A 25,479-nucleotide genomic window follows, 5' to 3' on the forward strand; every position below is an offset into this window, starting at 1 on the left:
ATTCCCCTATGGGTTAATGCTTTCTTCATTAAGTTCTGTGAGTGTGTTAATATGTTTGTGGCATGTTTTGAATCATTAGTCCTTCGTTGAGAAGGAGTGGAAAGAAACCAATTTTTTCTAAATACTGCTGTGCGCTTTACATGTGTTAACCTTTATGAAAAACTTATGAAGTTGGTGTTGCACCCTAGCCAAAGAGAAGCTAAATCTCTCGATAAGGTTTAAATATCTTTTAAGTGACAGTGCAGGAGATTTGTTCACCCATAGCTTAACATAGCACCCAGCATTCAAACCACTTAAATTGTGTTGAATGAATAATGAATGAATGAATGCTGGGCTTTAAACTCAGGTCTATGTGGTGCCAGAGATCTCTCCACTATATTTAGTTGCATCTCCTAGGGTAAAGAACACACTGGCTTTCTTTGAACATCACCTAGCATATAAGCAACTGTTTAATACATATGTTTTGCTTGTGATGTATAAAACCCCCAAGGCTTAGAGCTTACATAGCTGTCATTGTAGATTTCTTTTTTTAAGAACAAGAACATATGTATCTGCAAAATTGATTTTTTAAGTTGCCATGGAAGATCAAGGCAAATTCCAATGACCGTAATAGTGCTGTGAGCACCATGAAAACTACTGAAGTCATGAAAACGGCCTCCAAGGTTTGAGATGGCTCTTTCTGCATTACAGCTCTCAAACACATCAGGTGATTTCCCCTGGCCATGAAAGCTTCACAGCACTCAGACTCTGCTTATTTAAATGATTTACATGATAAGTGATTTTAGCTCAATTATCATAGCATGTACATTGCCCTGGGTTGGGCACCTTTCTGATATTGTCTTATTTGATCCTTATAACAGTTTTCCAAAATATTTCCCCATTTTACCGGTGAGAAAGTTGAATTCAAGAGTTGATAAGGAGAGGTTAAATCCTATAACACAGGCCCAACTGCTACATCATTCACCTTGTTTGTGGTTTATCATCATACTCTCAGTAATTTGCTAACTCATTCATTCATTTATTTTTAAAATGTGCATTAGTTTTTATTATATGACGCTGAGTCAGAGAGACACAACTTAGTTGCCAAAAACACATCTACAGTTTCTAGAGTGAAAAGAGATACATGTAGAAAGCTTATTCTTTGTAACATTCTTTGTGATAGCAATAAACCAGAAACAACCTATATATAATATTATTAGCAGGTGACCAGTAAAATGAGTTTTTCATACTTAGTACAAAATACTATGTACTTTTAAAAAGAATGAGTCAGAATGCTATGCGTTGATGAGCAAATATGCCCATGATGAATTTTCAAGTAGAAGAAGCAAGTTGTAGACAATAAGTGCCATATTATGACAAAGACAGGGTGCATGTGTATATTCATAAACTTGACCTCTCCAGCGGCCTTGCAAGAAAAAGTGCCTTTATTGCTTGGTCCCATCAGCCATGTCTAACCTTTTGTCAGATTAATCCATTAACGGGTATAAAGAAGAACTAAAAAAATCCTAGAAAGGCTAGTCATTTTGGAATGAACCTAAGTTATTAAGGGATAAAAAAATATACAGGAGAGGCAGGAGGAAGGGAAAAAAGACTAGAGGTACCATAGATTGAGTTTTGAGGAGATTGTTTCTTGATTGGGAGGAGATAGGGAGTGAGAGAGAGAGAATGACCAGAAAGGGAAGGGGGGAAAGAGCAAGGGAGGGAGGTATGAAGAGAGGGAGGGAGGGAGAGAGAGAGAGAGACAGAGAGACAGAGAGACAGAGAGACAGACAGCTACCATTGCATTGCTATTTGCTGTGCAAGACAGTACTTCTTTTGTTTTTTGAATGACTGATGTAAAGATTTTAGTTGCTTTCTAACTAGTTTCCGGAAATAGGGTTTAGGTTTGCTTTCATTTAAATGTGGCACACATCCTGAAGGGCCATGAGGAAACACCTTTACCTGGTTACATTTGTATAAGAAAAAAAAGTGTTTGTGTGTGTGCGTGTGTGCGTGTGTGTGCGTGTGTGTGTGTATGTGTCTGTATGCATCAAAACTTTCTGAAACAACCGAAGAACAATTTGGAATGTTAATGACCTCTTGAGCCTGGTGAAATCTGTGTACTCTTCTATACTATTTATGATTTTCAGAGTGAGCATTTATGAATTTTATAATTAAAAGTAGATATGTTTTAGTGATAAAGTTTGCATTTCTCATAAAGAATTTTTCATAAATGGAATAGCGATATTTCTCTTAAGTGGAAGAGCTAAAGCTGTTGTATTTCTTGCCTCAAAAGGCTTCAAGGTGTAAGATTGTGAAAAAACGGCTTCTAATACCTAACCTCCGTTTAAATAATTGCACTAAGGCTCCTGGAAGGGGAACAGTTCACAGATCAAAGGGAAGACCCAGCTAAATCATTGAGTGGTTTAATGCCTCACTATAGATCTAAGGAGTGTACCAGGGAAGAAGAGCTTTCCATTTTCAAACTGTGGAGAGGACATCAGGGGTGTTTAGCTTCTATGTGAGTCTAGAGGGCTGAGTTTAAAAAACAACATCTATGTTACCTTTATAGGTTAAGAAACAAAGACATTTGCCTGATGCCAAGGATTGGGGACATGATGGAGGGTCTGCCCCTTCAGTGTCTGCTGTGTGCTGCCTCTCAGTGGGGAATTTCCTCCCACAGAGCAAAGGATTGGTTTGATGCTGAACAGGCCAGAAATCAACATAAAGAAAACAAAACAAAACAAATACAAACCCAGATAACTGTTCCTATTGTGGTCTACGGAATCAATACATAACGCTTCTCTTTTCTTTGCATGAATTTTGAACCAGTGAGAGAGATAGAGAAGTTGGCCAATGGAGGTCAAAATACCAGAAAAGTTAGGAATGTAATTCAGGTGTGTGGCAAAAATGGGCCTTTTATTCTGACTTCCAGAATGGCAGACTTACCCAAACTACCATGGCAGCACATGAAAATGGCAGAACTCCCCTGTGGAGTGGAATGACCTGCTGTTTTCCTGATAAGCTTATTTCATGAATAAAGGCAGATCGGAGTGACTTGCTTTCTGTAGACTTCAAAGACAAAGGTGGTATAAGATAAGATCCACTTTTATTGTTCTGCATGTGAATATCCAGTTTCCCAACACCATTTGCTGAAGAGACTGTCTTTTCCCTATGGAGTGGTCTTGTAACCCTTGTTGAAGTTCATTTGACCATTTATCAAGGGGTTATTTCTGGGCTCTCTATTCTATTCCATTGGTCTATTTGTTTGTCTCTATTCCAGTACCACACTGTTTTGATTATTGTAACTTTGTAAGATGTTTTACAAAGGAAGTGTAAAAACTTCAATTTTGTTTTTGTTTTTTTCAATATTGTTTTGACTATTCCAGGTCCCTTGAGAATATATATTAATTTTAGGATGGATTTTGTTTTTCTGTGGAAAAATTTTTCATTGAGGTTTTGATAAGAGCAATGCTTTGGATAGTATTGACATTTTAACAATATTGAGTCATCCAATCCATGAACATGGGATGTCTTTCCATTTATTTGTATTTTCTTAAATTTCTTTTAGTGATGTTTTGTGGTTTTCATCATACCAGTCTTTTCCCTTATAATCAGGTTTATTCCTAAGCATTTTATTCTTTTTGATATGATTTTTTTTTTTTTTTTTTAGATTTTTTTAATTGGGGAAAGGGAACAGGACTTCTTTGGGGAACAGTGTACACTTCCAGGACCCTTCTCCAAGTCAAGTTGTTGTCCTTTCAATCTTAGTTGTGGAGGGTGCCGTTCAGCTTCAAGTTGTTGTCCTTTTAGTCCCAGCTGTGGAGGGCGCAGCTCAGCTCCAGGTCCAGTCCCCGTTGCCAGCCGCAGGGGGGCGCTGCCCACCATCCCTTGCGGGACTCGAGGACTTGAACTGGCAACCTTGTGGTTGAGAGCATGCTGGCCCATGTGGGAATCAATCCAGCAGCCTTCAGAGTTAGGAGCATGGAGCTCCAACCGCCTGAGCCACTGGGCCAACCCCCATTTTTGATATTATTTTAAATGAAATTGTTTTCTTAATTTTCTTTTGGGATGTTTCATTGTTAGTATATAGACATGCAACTGATTTTTACATTCTGCAATTTGATGTTGTAACCTGCAACTTTGCTGAATTCACTTATTAATTCTAATAGGTTTGTTTTGTAGAATCTTTAGGATTTTCTATTCATAAGATCATGTCATCTACAAACAGAAATAATTTAACTTCTTCCTTTCCAATTTGGAAGACTTTGATTCTTGTCCTTGCCTAATTGCTCTAACTAGTATTGAGTGGATGTGGTAAAAATGAGCATCCTTGTTTTGTTCCTGATCTTACAGAAAAAGCTTTCAGTCTTTCATCATTGAGTATGATGTTAGCTATGGGCTTTTCATATATAACCTTTGTTTTGTTGTTTTGTTGAGGTAGTTTCTTTCTATTCCTTGTTTGTTGAGTGTTTTTATTACAACATGTTGTTGAATCTTTTCAAATGCTTTTTCTGCGTTAATTGAGATGATCATGTAGATTTTTTCTTTCATTATGTTAATATGGTATATTACATTGGTTGGTTTTCATATGTTGAATCATCCTTGCCTTCCAGGAATAAATCTCACTTAGTCATGCTATGTAATTCTTTTAATGTGTGTTTGAATTTAGTTTGCTAATATTTTTTTGAGTTTTTCTTTTTGCATCAATATTCATCAGGGATATTGGTCTATAGTTTCTGGTAGTGTCTTTGGCTTTGATATTAGGCTAATGTTGATAGCTAACTTTGCTTTAATCGAAGTTGATGTTGTATTACCAGAAAATACTTAGTTTGGGTCTTTAGTAAAGGAAATATGGGGAAACACTACAAAAAGTATTAAAGGTTTCTGATCTGCTTGCTACTCAATCATTATGTGCAATGAACCACCAGCAGCACAGAACTCAGGGCTCTCTTCAAATGTAGGTGGTTTCTCCCTGTGGCTCCTTCCCACTCCTTCATTGTTGGCTGACCTTTGGCAAGTTTAGTCACGCACTGTCACCCACAATTTCTTTACCTGTAAAATGTTCACAATGTACTTCATTTCAAAGCATTGTAGTGAGCGTATTTGTTTTTCGTCCTTAATATATTTCATTAGGATCAGAGCAAGAGCAGAGCGGCTCTGGCCAGGGATTTTGGGCAGGAGATCCATTGCTTGTCTGCTCCTTTTTTGCCTGCTGCTTATGACTGGTACTGACTTGACTCTTTTGTCCTCTGCTATTGCTGCCTTGGGTTCTCCGTAAACACAGTCCCAATGAAACCCCAAAGTCCCAACAATCAAATATGATTCTATGATACTCAAGAGGATATTTTGGTACTAAAATATAAAAACAGTCAGAAGTAGATGAAATCAGACACATAAATTGTGAAACACAAGGTCCTGTTCTAGTTGCTTGACCAAAATGGAAAAAAGTTACTAAGTTTTCATCAAGATAAAACACGGAAATTAGGAAAAGACATGATTCAATTTTTTAACCTGCTAGTACAATAACCAATGAGTCATTGGCACCTGCTATCAATTAGATTAGCTATATTACTATTCACAACTCTTGTGTGTGTGTGTGTGTGTGTGTGTGTGAGTGTGTGTGTGTAGTGGTGACTCTACCAGGTTGTTCTAAATTCTCTATGAATATTGTCATAAATATCTTATCAGATAGAAACTAGTATTAGTCTCATTTTACAGATGAGAAAACCCGGGTAGAGAAAAGTAAAGCAATTTGCCCAAGTGTTAGATCCAGGATCCAACGTAGGCAGTCTGACTCCAGGGCCTGTGCAGTGACCCATTGCACACATTGCTCTCTGCACTGAGGAGCACATCTCTTATCATTATCCTCACTGTTGTCATCATTGTAATCCTGAATGTTCTTCATTTCTTTCCCCTTCCAACTAAGTTTGCAAGTAAGAGCTCAGGAAACGAGTGGGGGAGTGAGGGGAGTGTGATAGATAAAGACTCTAAGAGCCGTGCCTTTGATAATTTCACCCTCTACTTCCAATCTTGGCCAATGGCACTGTCCTGTCAATGTGCTCATCTCTATACAGCACTTCACATACCTCAAGGTTCTTCCAGACTCCCCATCCTGTCTCAAGGAACTTGGAAATAGACAGGGAAGAAAACATTGCTCCCATCTGACTTCTGTTCAACAGAGAGTTTAGTGATTTGCCCAAGGTTGGAGAGCTGACTGTTAGTGTCTCAGCCAGCAGGGGAACCATTCTGATGAGTCTTAATATGTCATTTCCTTTTGCTTTACGATAGTGTCAGAGTGAACATTATTATAATAAATTCTGGGAACTCAGGGGGAAGAGTTATATGAACTAGAGATTAGAAGTCTGATATATAAAACCATATCTAATTATGAGGATGAATAAAATCAAATACCCTATATATAAAGTTTGGAGTTGTGAGAGTCAGTTGGGCAAGTTATTTAACCTCTCTGTGACTCATTTTCCAACTCTGTAAAAAGGGGAGAATAAAGTGCTGATTTCATAGGGTTACTATGAGGATTTGATGAATTAACATATCTAAAATGTTTAGAACAATAGCTGGTCTATGGTATGTACTCAAAAAAGTTTTAGTTGCTGTTGATATATAATAACTAGTAAACAATAAAATTTATTCCTTAAAATAAATGTATTCTCTTCCAAAACGTAGCTGTTTCTTTATGCTTTGGAGGATCTCAGTATGCTTATTTTTCACATCTTGATTTTTTTCCCATCTTTTCCATCATATCTGGTTTTATACAACACACTTATAACCCCTAGTTCAAATGATTTTTTCCCCTCTGGATTACCAGAATTTATTCTGTGTGACATACATACTAAAGTTGCTTGTGTTACAGAAATGCTTATTCTGACCCCATCATCTTTGCTAAGAAGTGCTTTTCAATTTTCAGATTTTTGGTGTTGTTTGGAAGGAAGCATTGCATTTATTATCAACAGCCCAGGATTAAGAAATAGCACTTTATGAAAGGAAAAACTATCTCAGGATAGTTTTTTAGAGGAGCTTAACATCTGTTTGTGCAATGTCCTCACTATGTAATTCTGAATCCCCTTTGGTAAATTTCCTTTTAAAATCCTGACTGGTCTTCTTATTTGTTAGAAATAACTTTTAGCAGAGGAAATTGGGCAGAAAACCCTGCCAGCATATTTAACTTCTTGTCCTTTAAGAAATTATACTTTGATTTTAGAGGTTCGACGTTGCTAGATAATGAAATTATCATGGTGGAACAAGCCATAGAAATAATAAATACAGTAATTCTTCTTTGCCTATTGTGTGCCTTTGCTATTCATAAATTTTAGGGCCTTAGATATTAGATACACTTACGTAAGGCCTTACGAACGGTAATTATCTTTTGGCCAAAGAAAAAGCCCAAACGAATGCTAAGCTGCATTATCGCTTGGCTTCTGACATGAGCTGATAATCAGATTTTCTTGCTTAAATCCATGGTGCTTGAACAATGCTACCCACTGTCTGTGCTTCCCGATATTACCCTTAATTAGAAAGAACAGAAACACAAATCTGAATTATTTCAAAATCTGGTTTCCATGGTCAGTGGTTTGAAGGGCTTAACTTTATTATAAATAAACCTGGCTTTATTGGCTAATGAAATCTGAAATGTGAAGCCTGGGATAGAGGAAGTGTAATACGCTGATGTTTACACATCAAAATATCCAGTGTGGGCAAAGTGTTTTGTAATAAATCATTGGATAATTGAATTATGAGTCCTTTGTCCAAGCATAACCCAAACCCCATCATGAAGGAGAACCTGGAAAGAACTTCAGTTTACGTTTTCTTGAGAAGGTACGTCTTTAAAGTTAATGATATATGTACCGAGAGCTGTCAAAGAGGCATTGACCTTTTTATTTATTTTATTCTACTTTAGTAATTCTTCTCCTTTGACACATTGGGACACATAGTTGTAAGTGTGTGATGGTCTGGTCCTGCACACACATACATCCCTCAGTGAACCGTGTTTCCCTGAAAATAAGACTGGGTCTTATATTAATTTTGGCTCCAAAAGACACATTAGGGCTTATGTTCAGGGGATGTCATCCTGAAAAATCATGCTAGGGTTTATTTTCTAGTTAGGTCTTACTTTTGAGGAAACACGGTATTAGTCTCAAAGATTCATATTGGGCTCTTTTTTGCCACATAAAATAATGTGTAGGTTGGTGTCGGAGTGAGACATGAAAAATAAGAGATCAGTTGTATTTTTATTTATGGTCTTATAAAAAAAGAGGGCTAACAATAGGCTAGGACGCTTGACCCCATTTGAAGGGCTAATTAATAACTAAGCGCAGAGGGTAATTTTGTTCTTCTCCTGAAAAACATCAGAAAGCTAATGCCTAGCACCACTATCACATATAAGGACTGCAGAGACAGGTGACAGCTGTGGTCTTATATGTATGCATACATGGCTTCAGAAGGGCTGGTGAGAGTCTGGATACAGAGCTCCATTTTCCTTTGGCTTACCCTGTTGAGTCAGTACAGGGATGTATCTCTGGCAAAATTAAGTCAGAGAGGCTCTCAACTGAGGGACCCTGGGCTCAGAATTGAGGTGCGGCCTCCAAACAGGGACTTCTTGAAATTTTAGATATTGATCTGTGGGACTTTCAGGTCCTTTCTCCTGTTCTGTTCCCAAAATGAGATCAGCCAGGCAAATGCTTCCTGGGCTGGTGTTTGGATGATTCTTCTCTGGAGAAACCAGAGAAAAGCCCTTCACAGTCTGACACTGAGGGATCTGTCTTGGGAAAGGCTGGCTCACTGCCTCCTGCTGCAGGGAAGCCCAACAGCCGATGAGCCTTGCTCAAGTGAACCTGGAGTTTGCAGCCCCTCTTGTATGCCTTCTGATTCAATATGAATAATTAGTCAAATTGCAAATAAGTTGTGAGAAGTTCTAATTTTGAGAAGAATCTTTCTGCTGACACAAGTGTTACTAAAGCTGTTAAGGGTATTATACGGACTGTGGCAACACTGGGAATACATTGATGAGAAATTATTTTAAACTATACATTTTAATACTTCTAGACCTGATGATTCTCACAGAACAATTTTTGTGAAAAAATTGAACGGTTCATACAAATCCGTTTGTGTAAATCTGAATTCAATTTCAATTTTAAATGTATACAATGGTACTTTCATGTTTCCCCTGACGTTTCCTGTAATTGGTGGACGTCTTATAAGAACCGAAGGTGGCATAGTGATTTTCATATAATTCCAAACACTTGTCATGCAATTCCATGAAGTTCGGCCTAATCCAGTGCAAACAGGGCGGCTGGTTTCAGCTCCCTACTCTGTAGCTCACTACATACATTGACACAACCAAAATACTTCTTTGTTTTACTTGTAAGTGTTTGAAGCAAGTATCATCTCCTTCATATCTGGGATAAGTAAATGACCAAGATTTTTGGCTCGGATGGGTGAAGGATGAGGGCAACTAAGGCCGAGTGGCATCATCCTTATCAGAACTGATCGATTTTACCCAGAGTGAAATAAACCATTCCATGACCACATACTGCATTTTGAAACCTCATATCATAAATACAGGTCTCTGGGCATGAAGTAGAGTAGACAAGAGAGTACAGCTCACCCAACTCCGGCTGTCTTACCAGAAAAGCAATCCAAAGCCAACAGGCGCTTGCCTCCTGCTGGTAAGATGGCTGTGGCAGCCAGAGACTCTGCCATCTCTCACAGTCAAATCTTGATCCCAGAAATCTTGACAAAATCTCATTCTTTTCCATTGGTTCTGAACTTCAATCCTTGTAGCCAATAGAATATAATGTGCCAATGTGGGCATTTGCTTTACCCTTGAAGTTTGGGGGTGGGGCTCACTTAAACCACATGACTCAAGATTTGGAGTCATGCGGACCCCCAAACGCTTATTCCCAAAATTAGAATAAAAGTATACAGGGAAAGAAAAGTAACAAATACCTCCCCAGTGGTGGTAACAGAGGCGGTAACTCTCTCTTTGAATGAGAAGTCAGCCTCAGGTAAGAGAAGGTAGAGGCTGAATCGTTACACGTTGATTATTTGTCCCTACACCCAATTTGTCATCTACATTGACCAGATCACCGTAACTGGCTGCAGTTGATTTTACTCTAATGGTGTATTGTCACATGGCTCAGCGGGAAGAGATTAAGAACAGTGATCAAGATTACACAGGGCACGAACCTACGCCATAAAGTGGTGGGTGGTGCTTCATGTAGAAGAAATAATAGTTTTATTCAATATTTATAATTAGAGCCTGGGGGTAATAATCTATGTGGACTTTTTCAATCACAGTTTGAATTTCCGCTTGCTGAAATTCCATTCTTATTTCTTATTGCAGGTCTTCATGTTCAGTTAAGGAGTGGTTCTGAATTTCAGTGAAACCAAGTTTAAAAACTTACTGAGTAATAATAAGGCTGTTGAGGAAATCCAAACCTTTCTTTTTGGTCGCAGCGGTGGTTTATTTTCATTGTCATATGGGGACAGTAGTCAGTAAAGGACCTCTAATTTCTGTTCCTCTTTCCATGTCCTCTCATTAAACTTGCTGTTAGGTGTCCTGAAGCTGATGCTTCCCCTACAGATTGCCAAGCGAGAAAGAAAATACACCTTCATTGGCTACTGTACTTACAATGGTTCCTAAAACCAAGCAAGAAAACCACAGTGATCTTGGCAAGCAAACAATTGAAAAGTACAGGTGCTGGCAGTATGCACAGCCCCAAAATCAACATGACTTGGGAGGAGAGGGGGTTGGAGAACAAAGAAAGGTGCTTTTCATTCAGAGAAATTTATTTCTTTTAAATATTTGCAATGTGCAGCCGATAGCACAGGAGGCCACTTGGCATTATTTCCCCACAAACGGGAGGGCTGGGTGGTCATGAGCAGATGCTTGAGTGGCCTGTGGCGTGAGGTGCACTGTCTGTCAAGAAGATCAATATTTACTGTTCTTGTATCTTTGTGGTGAAAGTTTGCTCTTCTTAAAAAAAAAAAAAAAAGGTGGGGGCTGTGCTTTAATATACAGAGCATGGGTTTGACTTCAGGTAGTAAATCAATTGAGAACAGCAATGACTTTGCAGACAGGACTAAGTATCCCCCACCCCCTGCCCCTGCCCAATGGTGACATGTTCAGTGTTTTAAGGAGTAAGTGCATCTGAGCTCATAAAATCGACAGTTGGTTTTCTCCGTTCATTCTTTTTCATTCCAGTTCAGTTATACCTTGATAAAAGATACAATATGAATGTAATACTGTATTTTAAAATGTGTTTTTAACTATAAATTCATCTGGTTTGGTTGACTCAGCATGTGTCAATAAGGCAGCATATCTTAGGTAGTAGAGACTGTGTCAGTTACTGAGGTTACCAAAATGGAGAAGACGGGGTCACTGCTTCAGCTTTTTGGTGCCCCAGTTTCCCTAGTTTGTTATATTTAGGTCGCAGAAAGAGCCCTGTGAAATAGGGGGGGAGAGATAAACAGATGGTGGGTCATGAGCAGCTTCCTATACCACGGAAGAGATTCTGTATTTTATTCTTTAGGTGAAAGTGTGTTTTACGTCTTTAACGTGCATACAAATCATCTGGGAACTTTGTCAATATTCAGTCCCTGATTCTGCAGGTCAAGAATCTCCGTGTCTGACAAGCTCCCAGGTGATGTTAACAATGCTGGTCCATGACCACGCTTGTTACTTCTATCAATAACCTGTGAGTCTTGTCAACCATACACATTCCTGGACTCCACCCTCAACTGTTTGAATCAAAATCTGCATTTAACATGTTCCCCTGGTGATTTTTATGCACAGTAAAGTTTGAGAACCATTGTTTAAATGATGGGAAGCCATTGAACACTATTAAGAAGGTGAGTGCCATATTTACTATTACCTTTATTTTATAGGGTTTTAGAAAGAGAATATGAAAAGAGAATTCCACTGAGGTGAACTGCAGCAGGGAACCGGTAGCGAAGCTAAGGCAGGAGGACTGTAGAGGAGAGAAGGTCTGAAGGACACGGAAAGGGTAGAGTTGACAGCATTTGGTTATGAGTGGATCTGGGGGTGAAAGGGGCAGGGGGAGTCCAGGGGGACCTTCTAGGTTCTAACTATCACTACTGCTCCTCTCTCTGTACGATTGTAGAATACCACTTCCTTCCATTTATTTCTCTTAGCTCATCTAAGATGATTTCCAAAAAGACTTCACTTAAGACCAAGCAAATATACATAGAAGTAAGGAAAACGTTGGCAGCAGAAAAGACTTATAAAGCACAGTGTAAGACTTATGGAGGTGTGGGGACAAAGCCAGGAGAGCAGTTTCTAGGCTCTTGACTTCATGTGGAAAGGTGCTGGCTCGGGTAGTAGATGGCCATCAGCTGTGACCAGTTAGTCATTAGCCACTGATATAACTGCCATGGCTATGTTAGGGCGTGGGTTGGTTGGTTGGTTGGCAGAGAAGCAGATGGCAGATTGCAGCCCATGCTTCCTGTGTCTCCAACCCAGCCACCAGCAAGAATATAGTGGTATGACTCCCCTATCTATGACTTTGTTGGTGTTCCTTTTTGGCCTCACCATATCCTGTGTTCTTGTGCGGGGAGTGGGAACAGAGTCCCTGCATGACAAAAGGTATACAAGTGACCCTTCCTCAGTTAATCTCCCACACACTGTCACCAATGCAGCTGACCTAAGTCACTCTGTTTCCACCTCTTTTTCTGCCTTTTAAGAGGTATATATCCTCGTAGGCCTCATCCCTGCAATTCTGTTCTCCCTCCTTGGTCAGTAGTCATGGCAAAGGGAGACTTCCTACTCTGGTCCCCTCCTAGGTCCCACCACTCAGTTTAAAATTTGTGGCTTGAGATACAAGCCTTTCCTCAGGGAATGGGTGGGGCGGGGTGAATGATATAACTGTGGGAAATGACAAGATGAAAACCTCAACCCTTAGGCAAGATCTTCTCCCTCATGCAGGGGTGGTTTGAGTGCTTAGACACCTAGCAGTTTAACACCACCTTAAACACATAATATCCAAGCAATACTATACAGAAAATGATATTCACTATTCAAACAATAATGTCCAATCATATCCAAGCAATAAAAATTACACATAAACACGAATGGGCACTTGGTACTGACTACATGTTTGCTGAATTGTTTTAAATTAAAATCTAATCAGATTGTCCTTATTGATTACTTTATTTCATATTAATTATCCAATATCTTTGGGTCTCTTTCTCTTTTTTATATATTTTGAGTTTGGTTATTTCAAGGTGGCAAAGCCCAAGTCGATACTGGCATTCCCACCCCCAATCTTCTGACCCCCTTCCCTGTGCCCAGTCTCTCTGACCTCTGACACACTGGCTGTGCTTGGAATAATCCTCACTCAGGAAATCACGTGGCTATGCCCTCTATGCTTTCGAATCTTTGCTTTAATGGCACCCTGCCCATGAGGTAGTCTCTTATTTCTGTATATAAATTAGTATACTACCCTCAACATTTTTCCATTCCCTTTGCTTATTGTTTTTCTTAGCAATAGAAAAATCACCATCTGATATATCGTAGATATATTTATTTACTTTTCTGTCACCTCTGCTAGAATGTCAATTTCACAAGGACAGAGACTTTACTATATCCCATTTTTGGAACAATGTCTGGCACATACTGTAATGCAATAAAAATTTGGTGAATGAACAGATAAATAATTGGCCACTTTCATGAACTATATGGGAAGGAAGTGCATGTATAGATAACTGGAGTCAACTGCACTTGTTTTAGGGTTGTTTCACTCAAAGAATAAAGAAGCAAAAATATTTTTTAAATACAATTCATTTAGGGAAGTAAAAATGGCAGGTGGCATGGATTGTTTTGGAGCCACAAACCTGATTTTTGTGTATTTTTGCCTCTACCTTACAGGCCAGCCCTCATCATGAGAGAATTGCCTTACCCTGCTCCAGATTCACTGCTCACATGAAGAATTTCTCTGAATCTCTTAACGTTAGCAGTCTACGTTTTCTGCGTTTTCCAGGTAAATTAAGAAATAATCCCAAGAAAGACAAAGGTTTCCAAAGAAACTCTGGAATATGTACAGGTAAAAAGCATGAAGGTTCTGTCGAAGAACACTTGAATTGTGTTTCAAAATAGCAACAAAAGAGAGAATTCACTGGCTCATGAAGTTGGTAAATCCAAGAGGTGGACTGGCTCAAAGCATGGCTGGATCCAGGATTTACCAACATTATCATGATTTTTTTTCTTTTTTCTTTTTAAAAATCTCCATGTTGACTTAATTCTCATTTGGGGTTTATTTTTAGAATGAATAGCAGTTAAGGGTCCTGGTAGATACAGGCTTGTATGATTCTTAGAGTTTATAATTTCAAAAGTAAAGACACTCTCTTCTGCTCTACATTTATAACAGTCCCCACCTCCTAGCCAATGACCCTGATTGGTCATCTTAAGTCTCATTTTATTCCTGAAACATTTAGGGTGTTGTAGGGACAGAGCCAGGAGAGCAGTTTCCAGGCTCTCGGCCTCACGTGGAAAGGTGCTGGCTCGGTTATTGGATGGCCATCAGCTATAGTCAGATGGCCATCCGCTGTGGCTGGGTGGCCATCAGCTGTTACCGGTTAGTCATTAGCCACTAACATAACTGCCATGGCTATGCTAGGGGATAGATTGGTTGTCAGAGAAGTGGAGGGCAGATTGTGGCTAACAAGTGTGGTTAACAAGCAGATTGTGGATTGCGGATTGTGTTGAACCTACTTTCTGTGTCTCTCCGGCTGCCAGTGAGACTGGGGTACAGGAAGACCCCTCATTGGGGTGCTGGAGGATGTTTGCTTTTGTATCTTGATCAGCCACCATCAAGAATATAGTGGTATGACTCCCCTACCTATGGCTCCGTGGGTGTTCCTTTTTGGCCTCACTATATCTTGCATTCTTGTGTCGGGAGCGGGAGCTGAGTCCTGCATTACAGGTATATAAGGGAACAGAGCACAACAGTCAACTTTTTGTTACCCTTGCATTGAACTCTAACAGCTACATTTAAATTACACAAAATTTTGTGTGTGGTGGGGGGAGCAGGGTGAGAATGGGAGGGATGGTTTCCCAGAATAAATTAATATGGGGCAAGCAAAAAATATTATTTAGTGTCAAGCTGAAATGAAGTGTGGTAGCATTGTTATAGTCTATACAGTACTGGCACCATAGGTTATTCTGCCAACCTTGGATGATTTCCTTGAGCTGGAAGGGTAGGTGAACTTGCATGTCTAATTTCCTACCTATGAGAAAATGAAGTTTTTAGGACAACTGATAAAGCAGATGACTGCTACATTTTTGTTTCGATGATGCATTAATTTATAATGTATTTATTTACTGGTACTTGCATGTTGATAAAGTTCATTACATGTGTATAGATGTCATAGCCATTGAAAGACTTTGCTGATTTTATGAGAAAGGATGTGGAGTAATACCATTTTAATGGGGCCTCTTTAGAATCACAGTGTGGAACCACTCGTACTCTCCTTCCTTTACAAAAATTTGGAAACTGAGAGGTGGTAATGCAATCACATTGTTCAAAAACCAGAACTAGAAAGAGGTGGAAAGTGTTGTTCTCATTCCTGCTCCAATCTGCCTTAGCCACCCAACCCCAAGAAACCACTTTTTCTGGTTTCTTGGGAATCCTTACGCATTTCCTCTAAGCAAATAAAAGTGTGTGTATAAGCAAATAGAACTGAACAGCAAGCAGCATTCTTTCCTTTGCAGTTTTCACTTCGCACTGTAACTTGGGTCTCTGTCCACAGCAGGACATTGAAATTGTCCTCTTTCATTTTTCTTACAACTTGAGCGTCGTATATTTTATGATTATACCTTAATTGATTTAGCCAGTTTGCTTTGATGGACCCTAGTGATTTCCCAAGAAGGACTAATGAAATAATCAGGACATCATATTTCACAGCTTTTCTGGCATGTATTAAAAGTATTCAAAACTTTGACCCCGTCCACTGTTGTTGGTTTTTAAGAAAGAGTAATTGAAGCTTAGTTCCAGCCAACTGATGCAGTTCAATAAAAGTGAATGCCAACCTCTTAATTATTTTTAAAATACAATGCAGGAACAGAGGAAATAATTGCTTGGCACTGTCAGCATCTGAAAAATGTGTGGCTTCAAGATTCGGTAAAGCTGGATCTTGTGGAGAGTACAGGCATAACTTTGAGAAATGTCACAGTTTATAATTACGTGGCTTGCTCTGATAGCTCTAAATTACTTGCTGTGTTGATATTTGTTTTAAATAAGTGGACTCGAAGCCTTTCGCTGAGTAAAAGTTAGCAAAGGAGACCATTCTAATGGACCTGAGTAGACACAGATATGCAAATGGCCATGTATATATTTGTGACTTACAATGAAGGTATGAGCGGGAAAAAAGAAATGGAATCATAACGAGATCCTAAGGAAGTCTTAGGAGTAGGTGAGATGATCACGAGAGGGGAGAAGAGATGAGGGCTGAGACTAGAACTCAAAGGAATAGTATTTAAGGGGTATGAAAAGGAGAGAAGTTGGAGGCATGTGGCCTAGAAAAATTAGAAAAAAGCAGCAGCTAACAAGGGGCACTGTGGTTAGAACGGCCCCGTCTGCTGTTAGGTTTTTGAGATTGAATTCTAAGGTAACCACTGACTAGTGGTATGACCTTGGGCAAGTTACTTAACCTCTCTTCACTTTAGTTTCCCTAAGTTAAAATAGGAATACTAATCTATCTAACCCCTAGGGTTTCTTGTGACAGATAAATATCACAATATAGTTAAAGTTCTTGGAATGGTGCCTGGTCCATATTAAATGCCCAATAAGCATTAACATTACTGTTAGGACATTCAAAGGAGGTCCTGGATTTCAAAAGGAGGGAAAGGCTAATTGGCATCAAATATTAAGGAAAGACAAATAAGAAATGTACTAAGAATGCTCATTTGATTTAACAACTCGGATGTCTTGGGAACATTGGCAACAATAACTTTTTCTAGAGTCATAGAGCTCAAACTAGGCTGCTGGACTTGAGGTTTGAAGAGGAAGTGAGACCCTAACTCAGTCATCAGCTGTGTTACGTTGTGCAAGCTGCTTCACCTCTCTCATCAGTCTCCTCTGTTATAAAACAAAAGATGGAGGAAATTGGATCATCTATTCTCCACTGCAAAATATCTTTTCACTCAACTAATGAGAACCTAGATGGTCAGTCAGCAGAATGTTATAGAAATAATTTGTTTTTTCAAATGGGAATGTTGCTGACTAGCCAAAGCTTATCTTCCTTGGTGCTGCTCCTTTCCGAGCCAGACATCTACACCAACACAGACGTAAACTCAAGGCTGCATACGTGTATATGTGCACACGCACAAACACAAATCACGCTCTCCAGAGACCCGTATGACGAGATTGCACATAAGCAGATTAAACCACGGACCACTTATTCAACAACCACTTATTGACAGCCTACCATGTTCTGAGTGTTGTGCTAACTGCTGGGGGACACACAGATAAATCTGTCAGGGTAATTGTCCTTAAAGATCTTGTAATTTAATAGGGAGATTAGGAATTTACCCAAAGGGCAAGGTAGCTGGCTGGTATTGAGTTCTACGGTATCGTTTAACAAATATTTATTAAATGCTGACTCTGCACCAAGCACTTGTACTGGGTACTGGGGAGACCCATAACAAAAAGAAGGGGAGTGTCAAATTATTTCTAACAGGAAGGCCTCATAAACTTTCAGTTTTACTTTTTTATTTTTTTGAACTACATTGATTAACAAGAACCAGATGGTCTCAGCATGTCACCTGGGAGGTTTCCTGCTGCTGGGCTTCAGTCTTTGCAGTAGGGTTAGGAATCATAGCTTGGAGATCTATGGGGAGACGGGGGACAGGAAGGTGATAGGGAGAGCTGAGGTCTTGTTCTCCTGCACTAGCCCAATTTCACTTGTAAGTCATAATTCTTTCTTTCTAGAACTCAAAGTCAGGTGCTTCCCTTGTCCCTGGATGTGCTTTGGGAAGGTCTCTGTGAGTACTAACCTACGCCGCCATTATGTTGCCACTGAGAACATCCTCAGCATAATCCATTGTCTGGAAAAGTCTCAACACGTTTGGAGACCCCTGTATGACAGACCACAGGGGCTTCCTGGAGAAGCCTCGTTTTTACTCCTCCCACGTATAACAAGAACAGATGCAATTGCTTCAGAATGTCTTCGTTTGTTCAGACATACCTCCTGCCAGTTTTCAGAATCACATTATGGCTGACTGTGGCAGGCGGAGCCTGATTGGGCCTTGCCCAGATAGCTCCTTCTCTATTTCCCTGAAGCTTTCTTGCTCTTTCTTTGCCATATCTAAAGGCTCCTATTCCTCTCCCACTAAAACTTGTGAGAAAACTCTTGAATTCTGACAGGACTCTTTCAGGTTACTTAGCCTCATGAAGAAATGGTGGTTCCCACTGGAACCTTGAATGCTTCTGTATCATTCTCACCACTTTCTTGCAAAGAGCTTGGGTGGGATTTGTCATCCACCCATCCCTTGGTGAAAACCACTTTTCATGGGTTGACATAAATCTGCATTTGTTGGGGGGCAATTTCCAGTTGTTTAGCTTTTAGGAAGAAACCATGCAAATACAAACCCAGGGCTTAGTTCTTGGGAAATTCAGGAAGCGTCTCACAGAGGGGAGGGGAAAAAGGACATTTGTCAAAGTGCCTATGCTCCTAGTCCTCATATAAATGCTCTTTCTCTTTTGTTCCTACCGGACTGCAAAGAATACAGCTCTAGCCACAGCAAAGGAGGCACTGGCAAGTGAATGCAATAGTGTTTTCTAATCCATGTGGATCAAAACCACGCAAGTTTCGATTCTGTAAAGAATCTTCCTTAGCATGCTGGATTACTCACATGGATTAATAAAACACAGTGGCCTTCACTCACTGGTGCCTCCTAGCTTTTGTACGTGCCCCCTTCCTCCCCCCGTTTTAAATTCTATGGAACTCTGAGGGAACAAAAGGAGTGGCGTTTTCTATGAGTACTATGGCCGTTGGTCCATTGGTCCAACCCTCTGGAAGGTAGGCTCCCTGAATTTCTCAGCATACAAAACTCTTGTTCGTGCCTGTATGGTAAGCTCTGTGCCTTGAGGGAAAACTCAGGGTGTCTTTTGGACCCTACACTCTGCATAGTTTGCTATGAGTGAAGAGTAGCATATTACAATTTTTTACATGTTAACAAGAGCAAGAACTGAATTAAAGGCAATTAGTGCATGTTGAAAGATATTAGGTAAGGCCCTTGGTTAGAGACATATATGTTGATTTTAACTCTTTTTAGTCTGTTTAACTTTCTTAAACCCATGCCTCCCTGTTTTCTGGGATAAGACCAATGGGTCCATGTCTAATTCAACAGTGATTGAAGTTTGTTGAAGGTGACTGTGTGCTAGGCATGGATGTAACACTTCACACGAAGTACCCATTTAATCCTCATCAAAACCCTATAAGGCATTCATATTATTATCTCTATTTTCTGTCTAAGTAACTGGGATCAGAGATATTCAGTATCTCACTGGAGTTCATGCCAGGGCTAAGTGGTAGGGTGGAGACAACTCAGATCCAGTACTCTCCGAAATCTGTGACCCTAACCTTTGCAGCTGAGGCCAGTTCACTTAAGCCTTGTTTAATCATGCCTTTAACAATTAGGTGTATGTTTCTAGGCTATGTTGTAAGTTTCTTAATGAACTGTACCTTTTTAAAAATGCTGTCGTGTTTCCCCCAAAATAAGACCTAGCCGGACCATCAGCTCTAATGAGTGTTTTGGAGCAAAAATTAATATAAGACCCAGTCTCATTTTACTATACTATAGGACCATTATATAATATAATATCATGTAAGACTGGGCGTTATATTAATTTTTGCTCCAAAAAACTCATTAGAGCTGATGGTCTGGCTAGGTCTCATTTTTGGGGAAACACAGCAAAATAAAAGGTAGACAGTTTCCTATTTGGGCCCACAGCTCATAGTTTTTATCACTCATATATTGGAAAGCCCTGATTGAAACCTCATGGAAAAAAAAAACCAACAAATTTATTGAATCCTTACTATGTGAAATAGATGGAGAATAAGAGCGCAGCTAGTAACAGGGGAGAAAAAGCAGTCTTGAAATACATCAACATCGGCAGGTACTTTGGCGTCTTGTACTTATTTATGTCTGAGGGCCATTATGATGGGGTGAAGGGAGCTATTTTTATTTCTTCATAGACTCTTTCCTGACAGCACCCTCCTCCCTCGCCTTCCCTCCAGAGTGAGAAGTGTTTCTTTTGCCTCGACTCACTTGGTCTCTTCTTCACATTAATCAGCAAAAAAGAATTCTGCCCTCACCAGTGAGCTCCTTGGAATTTAATATCAGAGCAGGGTTACAGGTGCACAAAGAACTGGAAAAAGCGAACAACCAGAAAAGTACCAAGAACAAGAAAAGAAGGAAAATTATGTCAAGTGGGACAAAGAAGAAAAGGCATGGGAGTCTGTGGCGTGAGCTCATGAGAAGGAGGGCTTTGGGGGACTTGGCATGGGGGCGAATGAAGTAGAGCAATAGGGTTCAGCTGCTATTTATACAAGAGAGCATGAGGTGAAGAAATAGAGGACGAGGAAGAGAAGAGAGCAGGAGAGGGAGAGGGAGAAAATGAGGAAGAGAGTTGGAAAATGTCTTTCAAGGAATCTGTTGTGCCTTATGAATCTAAACCTTTTTCAGTATTTCCTCAAGAGACTAAAATTAAGATTAAAGTAATTTTTATTTTATTTTATTTTACTTTTTATTGGAGAATACTGCCGAACAGTGTGTTTCTCCAGGTTCCATCAGCTCCAAGTCATTGTCCTTCAATCTAGTTGTGGAGGGTGCAGCTCAGCTCCAAGTCCAGTCGCTGTTTTCAATCTTAGTTGCAGGGGGTGCAGCCCACCATCCCATGTGGGAATGGAACCAGCAACATTGTTGTTAAGAGCTCTGCTCTAACCAACTGAGCCATCCGGCCACCCCAAGATTTAAGTAATTTTTAGATGCCAGTGAAGGTTTACTTTATGGAGACCTCTAGGCACATCTGGGCAAAAAGGAGCCACAGTGGTTCCCCTTCTTAGCAGTTACACATCTTCAAATCTCTAGGTTGTGTTCACATGTGCTACCATTTTCTTGGTCCAAGTTCTGCCCCATAACTAAACCATGTGGGACATGCCAGTTGTTTCTCTTTGGACATATATGGGGTAGCTGATCTATTTATTCTTTTTTGTTGTTGTTCACAGTATTGTTTGCTGATTACCTACTCTGTGCAAACTAATAACAAACAAGGTATAGTCCTTTCCATTAAAGCTGACTTTCTAGGGAAGGAAGCAGAAAATCAACCACTAAACTGTATAAACAATGCAGTTACAGATTGTGAATGTGACTGTGAAGAAGGTAAACTTGGAGCCACTTCCTACAAAAATGATGGTTAAATATGGATCTGAAAAAATGAGGACATAGTGATATGAAAAGCTCTGGAAAGTAAACTATGTTACTAATTTTTAGGAAAATGCCTAGAAAAAATATTTTTAAATAAGATTTCATCACATCATTCTTTTTTAAAAAATCAAAGTATTCAGACAACCAATAGAATTTATCTAGTCTGAACTACAGAGAGAAAAATAGACTGACAAAGAGAACATTCTCAGGAATGTAAAACAACAAAAGTGCTAACATTTTTATTGTTGGAGTCCCAGAAGGAGATGTGAGTGGGACTGAAAAAGTGTTTGAAGACTGACATCATAGGAATGGTGGCAGTGAGGCGGACTTCTTGAGTTCTCTTCCGGATCTTACCACAAAAGAAAAATCTGTAACCCATCAAAGGACTCTCTGCTCATCACACAGAACAGCTAAGAGACTCGTGCAAGGATTACTTGAAGGTGGGCAAATTGGGCGAGCAGGGGAAGAGGGAAGGGAGCAGAGTGGAGACGCGGCCCGCATCCACGGCTGCAGAGAGGCAGAGGATCCCAGGACGGAACAGAGACCACAAACACCCAGGGGTGGGCTCTTTCCCTGCATCCCACAGCTGATCTCTCCCACCTAGAGGGCAGCATAGCCAGCATTTGAGGCAGTAACCTCAGCTGAGACCTCCAACTGGGCCCTAGGTAAGACAAAGGACGTGAACTCCATACCTAGGACCCTCTCCCCACTCTCTCAATCCTATCCCCGCCCTTCCAGTGACTTAAGCTGGCCCCTGAACTGAGGAGTAGTGTCAGATTACAGAGGAGCCTTAGTGCTCAGGCTCTGGGAAGACTGGCGTGCAGTTCTGACCCAGGGAAGAGGCTGGGAAGAGTGTGATTTTGTTGGGCTGGGAGAGAAGAGATTCCTCCACCCCCAGCCACCACCTTTTCTGGCCTGCAGGAAGAGTGTAAACTGCTGGGCTGGGAGAGAGAAGACCCCTCCATCCCCAGCCCCCACCCTTTCTGGCCTGCCTAGGGCAGGGCAATTACAACTGCAGAGATACTCCCAGGGATCAGGATTTTATTTCCTATAAAATAACTAGGAATAAACCAAAGAAGTAAAAGATCTGTACTCAGAAAATTATAAGACACTGAAGAAAGAAATGAAATAAGATACAAATAGATGGAAACACATACCATGCTCATTGATAGGAAGAATTAATATAGTTAAAATGTCCATACTGCCTAAGGCAATATACATATCCAACGTGATTCCTATCAAACTACCAACGACGGTTTTCACAGAAATAGAACATATAATCCTAAAATTTATATGGAACCATAAAAGACCCCAGATAGCCTCGGCAATCTTGAGAAATGAGAACAAAGTGGGAGGTATTACGATATCAGACATCAAATTATACTACAAGTCTACAGTAATCAAAACAGCATGGCACTGGCATAAAAACAGACACATAGATCAATGGAACAGAATAGAGAGCCCAGAAATAAATCCATGCCTATATGGTCATTTAATCTATGACAATGGAAGAAAGAATTTATGGTGGGGTAAAGACAGTGTATTCAATAAATGGTTCTTGGAAACCTGGACAGACACATGCGAAAAAATGAAGCTGGACCACCTCCTTACACCATATACAAAAATAAATTCAAAATGGCTTAAAGACTTAAATGTAAGATCTGAAACCATAAAATTCCTAGAAGAAAATATAGGAAGAATCTTTACAGACATTACCTGGTAAGATTTTTACTGATATATCCCCTCAGGCAAGGGAAGTAAGAGAAAAAATAAACATGTGGGATTACATCAAACTAAAAAGTTTTTTCACAGCAAAGGAAACTGTCAATAAAACAAAAAGGGATACTACTGAATGGAAGAAGATATTTGCCAATGATATATCTGATAAGGAGTTAATATCCAAAATTTATAAAAAACCCATTCAACTCAACTTCAAAACAACAAAGAACCCAATTAAAAAATGGGCAAAGGACATGAAGAGACATTTTTCGAAGAAGGACATACAAATCACAAACAGACATATGAAAAAATGCTCAACTTCACTCATCATCAGAGAAATGCAAATAAAAACCACAATGAGATACCACCTCACCCCAGTCAAAATGGCTATCATCAATAAATCAACAAACAACAAGTGCTGGCCTGGATGTGGAGAAAAGGGAACGCTTGTGCACTGTTGGTGGGATTGCAGATTGGTGTAGCCACTATGGAAAACAGTATGGAGTTATCTCAAAAATCTGAAAATGGAACTACCTTATGATCCAGCAATTCCACTCCTAGGTATCTATCCAGAGAAATCCAAAACTCTAATCCAAAAAAAATTATGCACCCCTATGTTTATTGCAGCACTATCCACAATATCCAAGACATGGAAACAACCGAAATGCCCATTGGTAGATGATTGGATTAGAAACTGTGGTACATTTATACAATGGAGTATTACAGAGCCATAAAGAAGAAAGAAATCTTACCATTTGCAACAACATGGATGGACCTAGAGAACATTATGTTAAGTGAAATAAGTCAGATAGAGAAAGACAAATACCATATGATCTCTCTTATATGTGGAAGCTAAAGAAAAGAATAAATGAATGAACTAATCAGAAACAGTTTCAGAGACATAGAGGAAAAACTGAGGGTTGCTAGGTGGGAGGGGGCGAGGGGATAAGGGGGAAGGTGAGGGGATTAGAAAGCACAGTCAGTAACCACAAGATTGCCACGGGTTACGAAAGTTAATTTTGGGGAATGTAATCAATAATGTTGTGGAGAATTTGTAGGGTATCTGATGGACACTTGTCTCATTAGGGAGATCAACTCGGAAGATGTAGATGCCTGATCACTGCACTGTACACCTGAAACTGAAGCTGAACAATAATGAATGTCAACTACAAGTTTATATATACATATATATTTACAAGAAGTGGAGTACAGCATTAGGAATAGAGACAGTGGAAATGTAAAGGCTGTGTGTGATGTCAGAGGGGTAGTGGATGGGGGGGGGGTTGTCACTGTGTGAGGGATATACATGATAAATGTCTAACTATTACATTGTTTTGTGCACCTGAAACTAATAAAAAAAATAGGTCCGAATCATTTCAGACCACAGATTTGGAAAGGAAAGCTCATTTTCTAGTGAAATAAGTAGGCTATACTAAAGAATATCCTAAATATGAAAAAAAAAGTATTTGAAGAAATAATGGCTGAAAACTTCCTAAATTTGGTGAAAGACATAAACCCAAACATTAAAGAAGTTAAAAGAATCCCAAATAGATAATCCCAAAGAAATCCATGCTAAGACACATCCTTGTTAAACTGCTGAATTATAAAGATAAAATCAAGGTATTTGGTTAAATTCCTGTCGTAAATTTTAAAAAGTGAAGATTTAGTGTTTCAGGGGCAGGGAAAAAATATGGTTGAAGGATTACATAGTGATAACTGGTTGTATCAGTAGGATCCAGCAAGAAATATTTGGCACACTTCAAAGGTTTCACAGAAAATTAGTGATGGGACAATATGCAGACAGGTGGGCAGGGTTTAGGTTGTGTAAGGTAAGGCACACAGGACTAACAACAATGGGAGGCCATTACTATTTCCAGATGTGGTTACCAGTGTCTGGTGACAGTTGGAACTCTCTGGCTGACAGGAATTACACCATTGATGAATGGGTTCTTGAACTGTGCTTTCTGTCTTCCAATCCTTTCATCTCTCAGTGCCTCCCATTGTCCAAATCCAACTGGGAGCCAAAGGGGGAGGGAGCTGAGCTGATGCTTTCACCTGAGTGCCCAGGCTTCTGGGCACATATCTTGCCAAAAAAGAGAGGAGAGTGATGGTGGGAAGGTTCCTCAGTAGTGAGAAAGTCTGGTTTCACTATTAATCACCTGTGTGACTTTGGGCAAGTCACTGGAAGTCCTTGGGCTATAACTTACTTCTCTGTTACATAAAGACATGAGACTCTCTAATACTGTCTTTTAACTCTATGCAATAGCCTATTGAAAAAAGAAAAAAGTTTTGTATCAGGGCTCCTGGAACATGCC

At 39.8% G+C, this 25,479-nt stretch overlaps 1 protein-coding gene across 1 annotated transcript in view; it reads left to right on the forward strand.

The window, feature by feature from the left end:
• The first annotated feature begins 13,891 nt into the window (after positions 1-13,891).
• Positions 13,892-25,479, forward strand: part of C1H12orf42 (chromosome 1 C12orf42 homolog) — a 60,989-nt gene continuing 49,401 nt past the window's right edge. Inside the window, exon 1 of the mRNA XM_019732077.3 lies at positions 13,892-13,997. Within this exon, the coding sequence (XP_019587636.3) occupies positions 13,940-13,997 (58 nt within the window). The 5' untranslated portion in view covers positions 13,892-13,939. The remainder of the gene's footprint in view (positions 13,998-25,479) is intronic.

Source organism: Rhinolophus sinicus, chromosome 1, assembly GCF_057876585.1.
Source record: "Rhinolophus sinicus isolate RSI-liver-muscle chromosome 1, RSI-T2T, whole genome shotgun sequence".
NCBI classification, from domain to species: domain Eukaryota; kingdom Metazoa; phylum Chordata; class Mammalia; order Chiroptera; family Rhinolophidae; genus Rhinolophus; species Rhinolophus sinicus.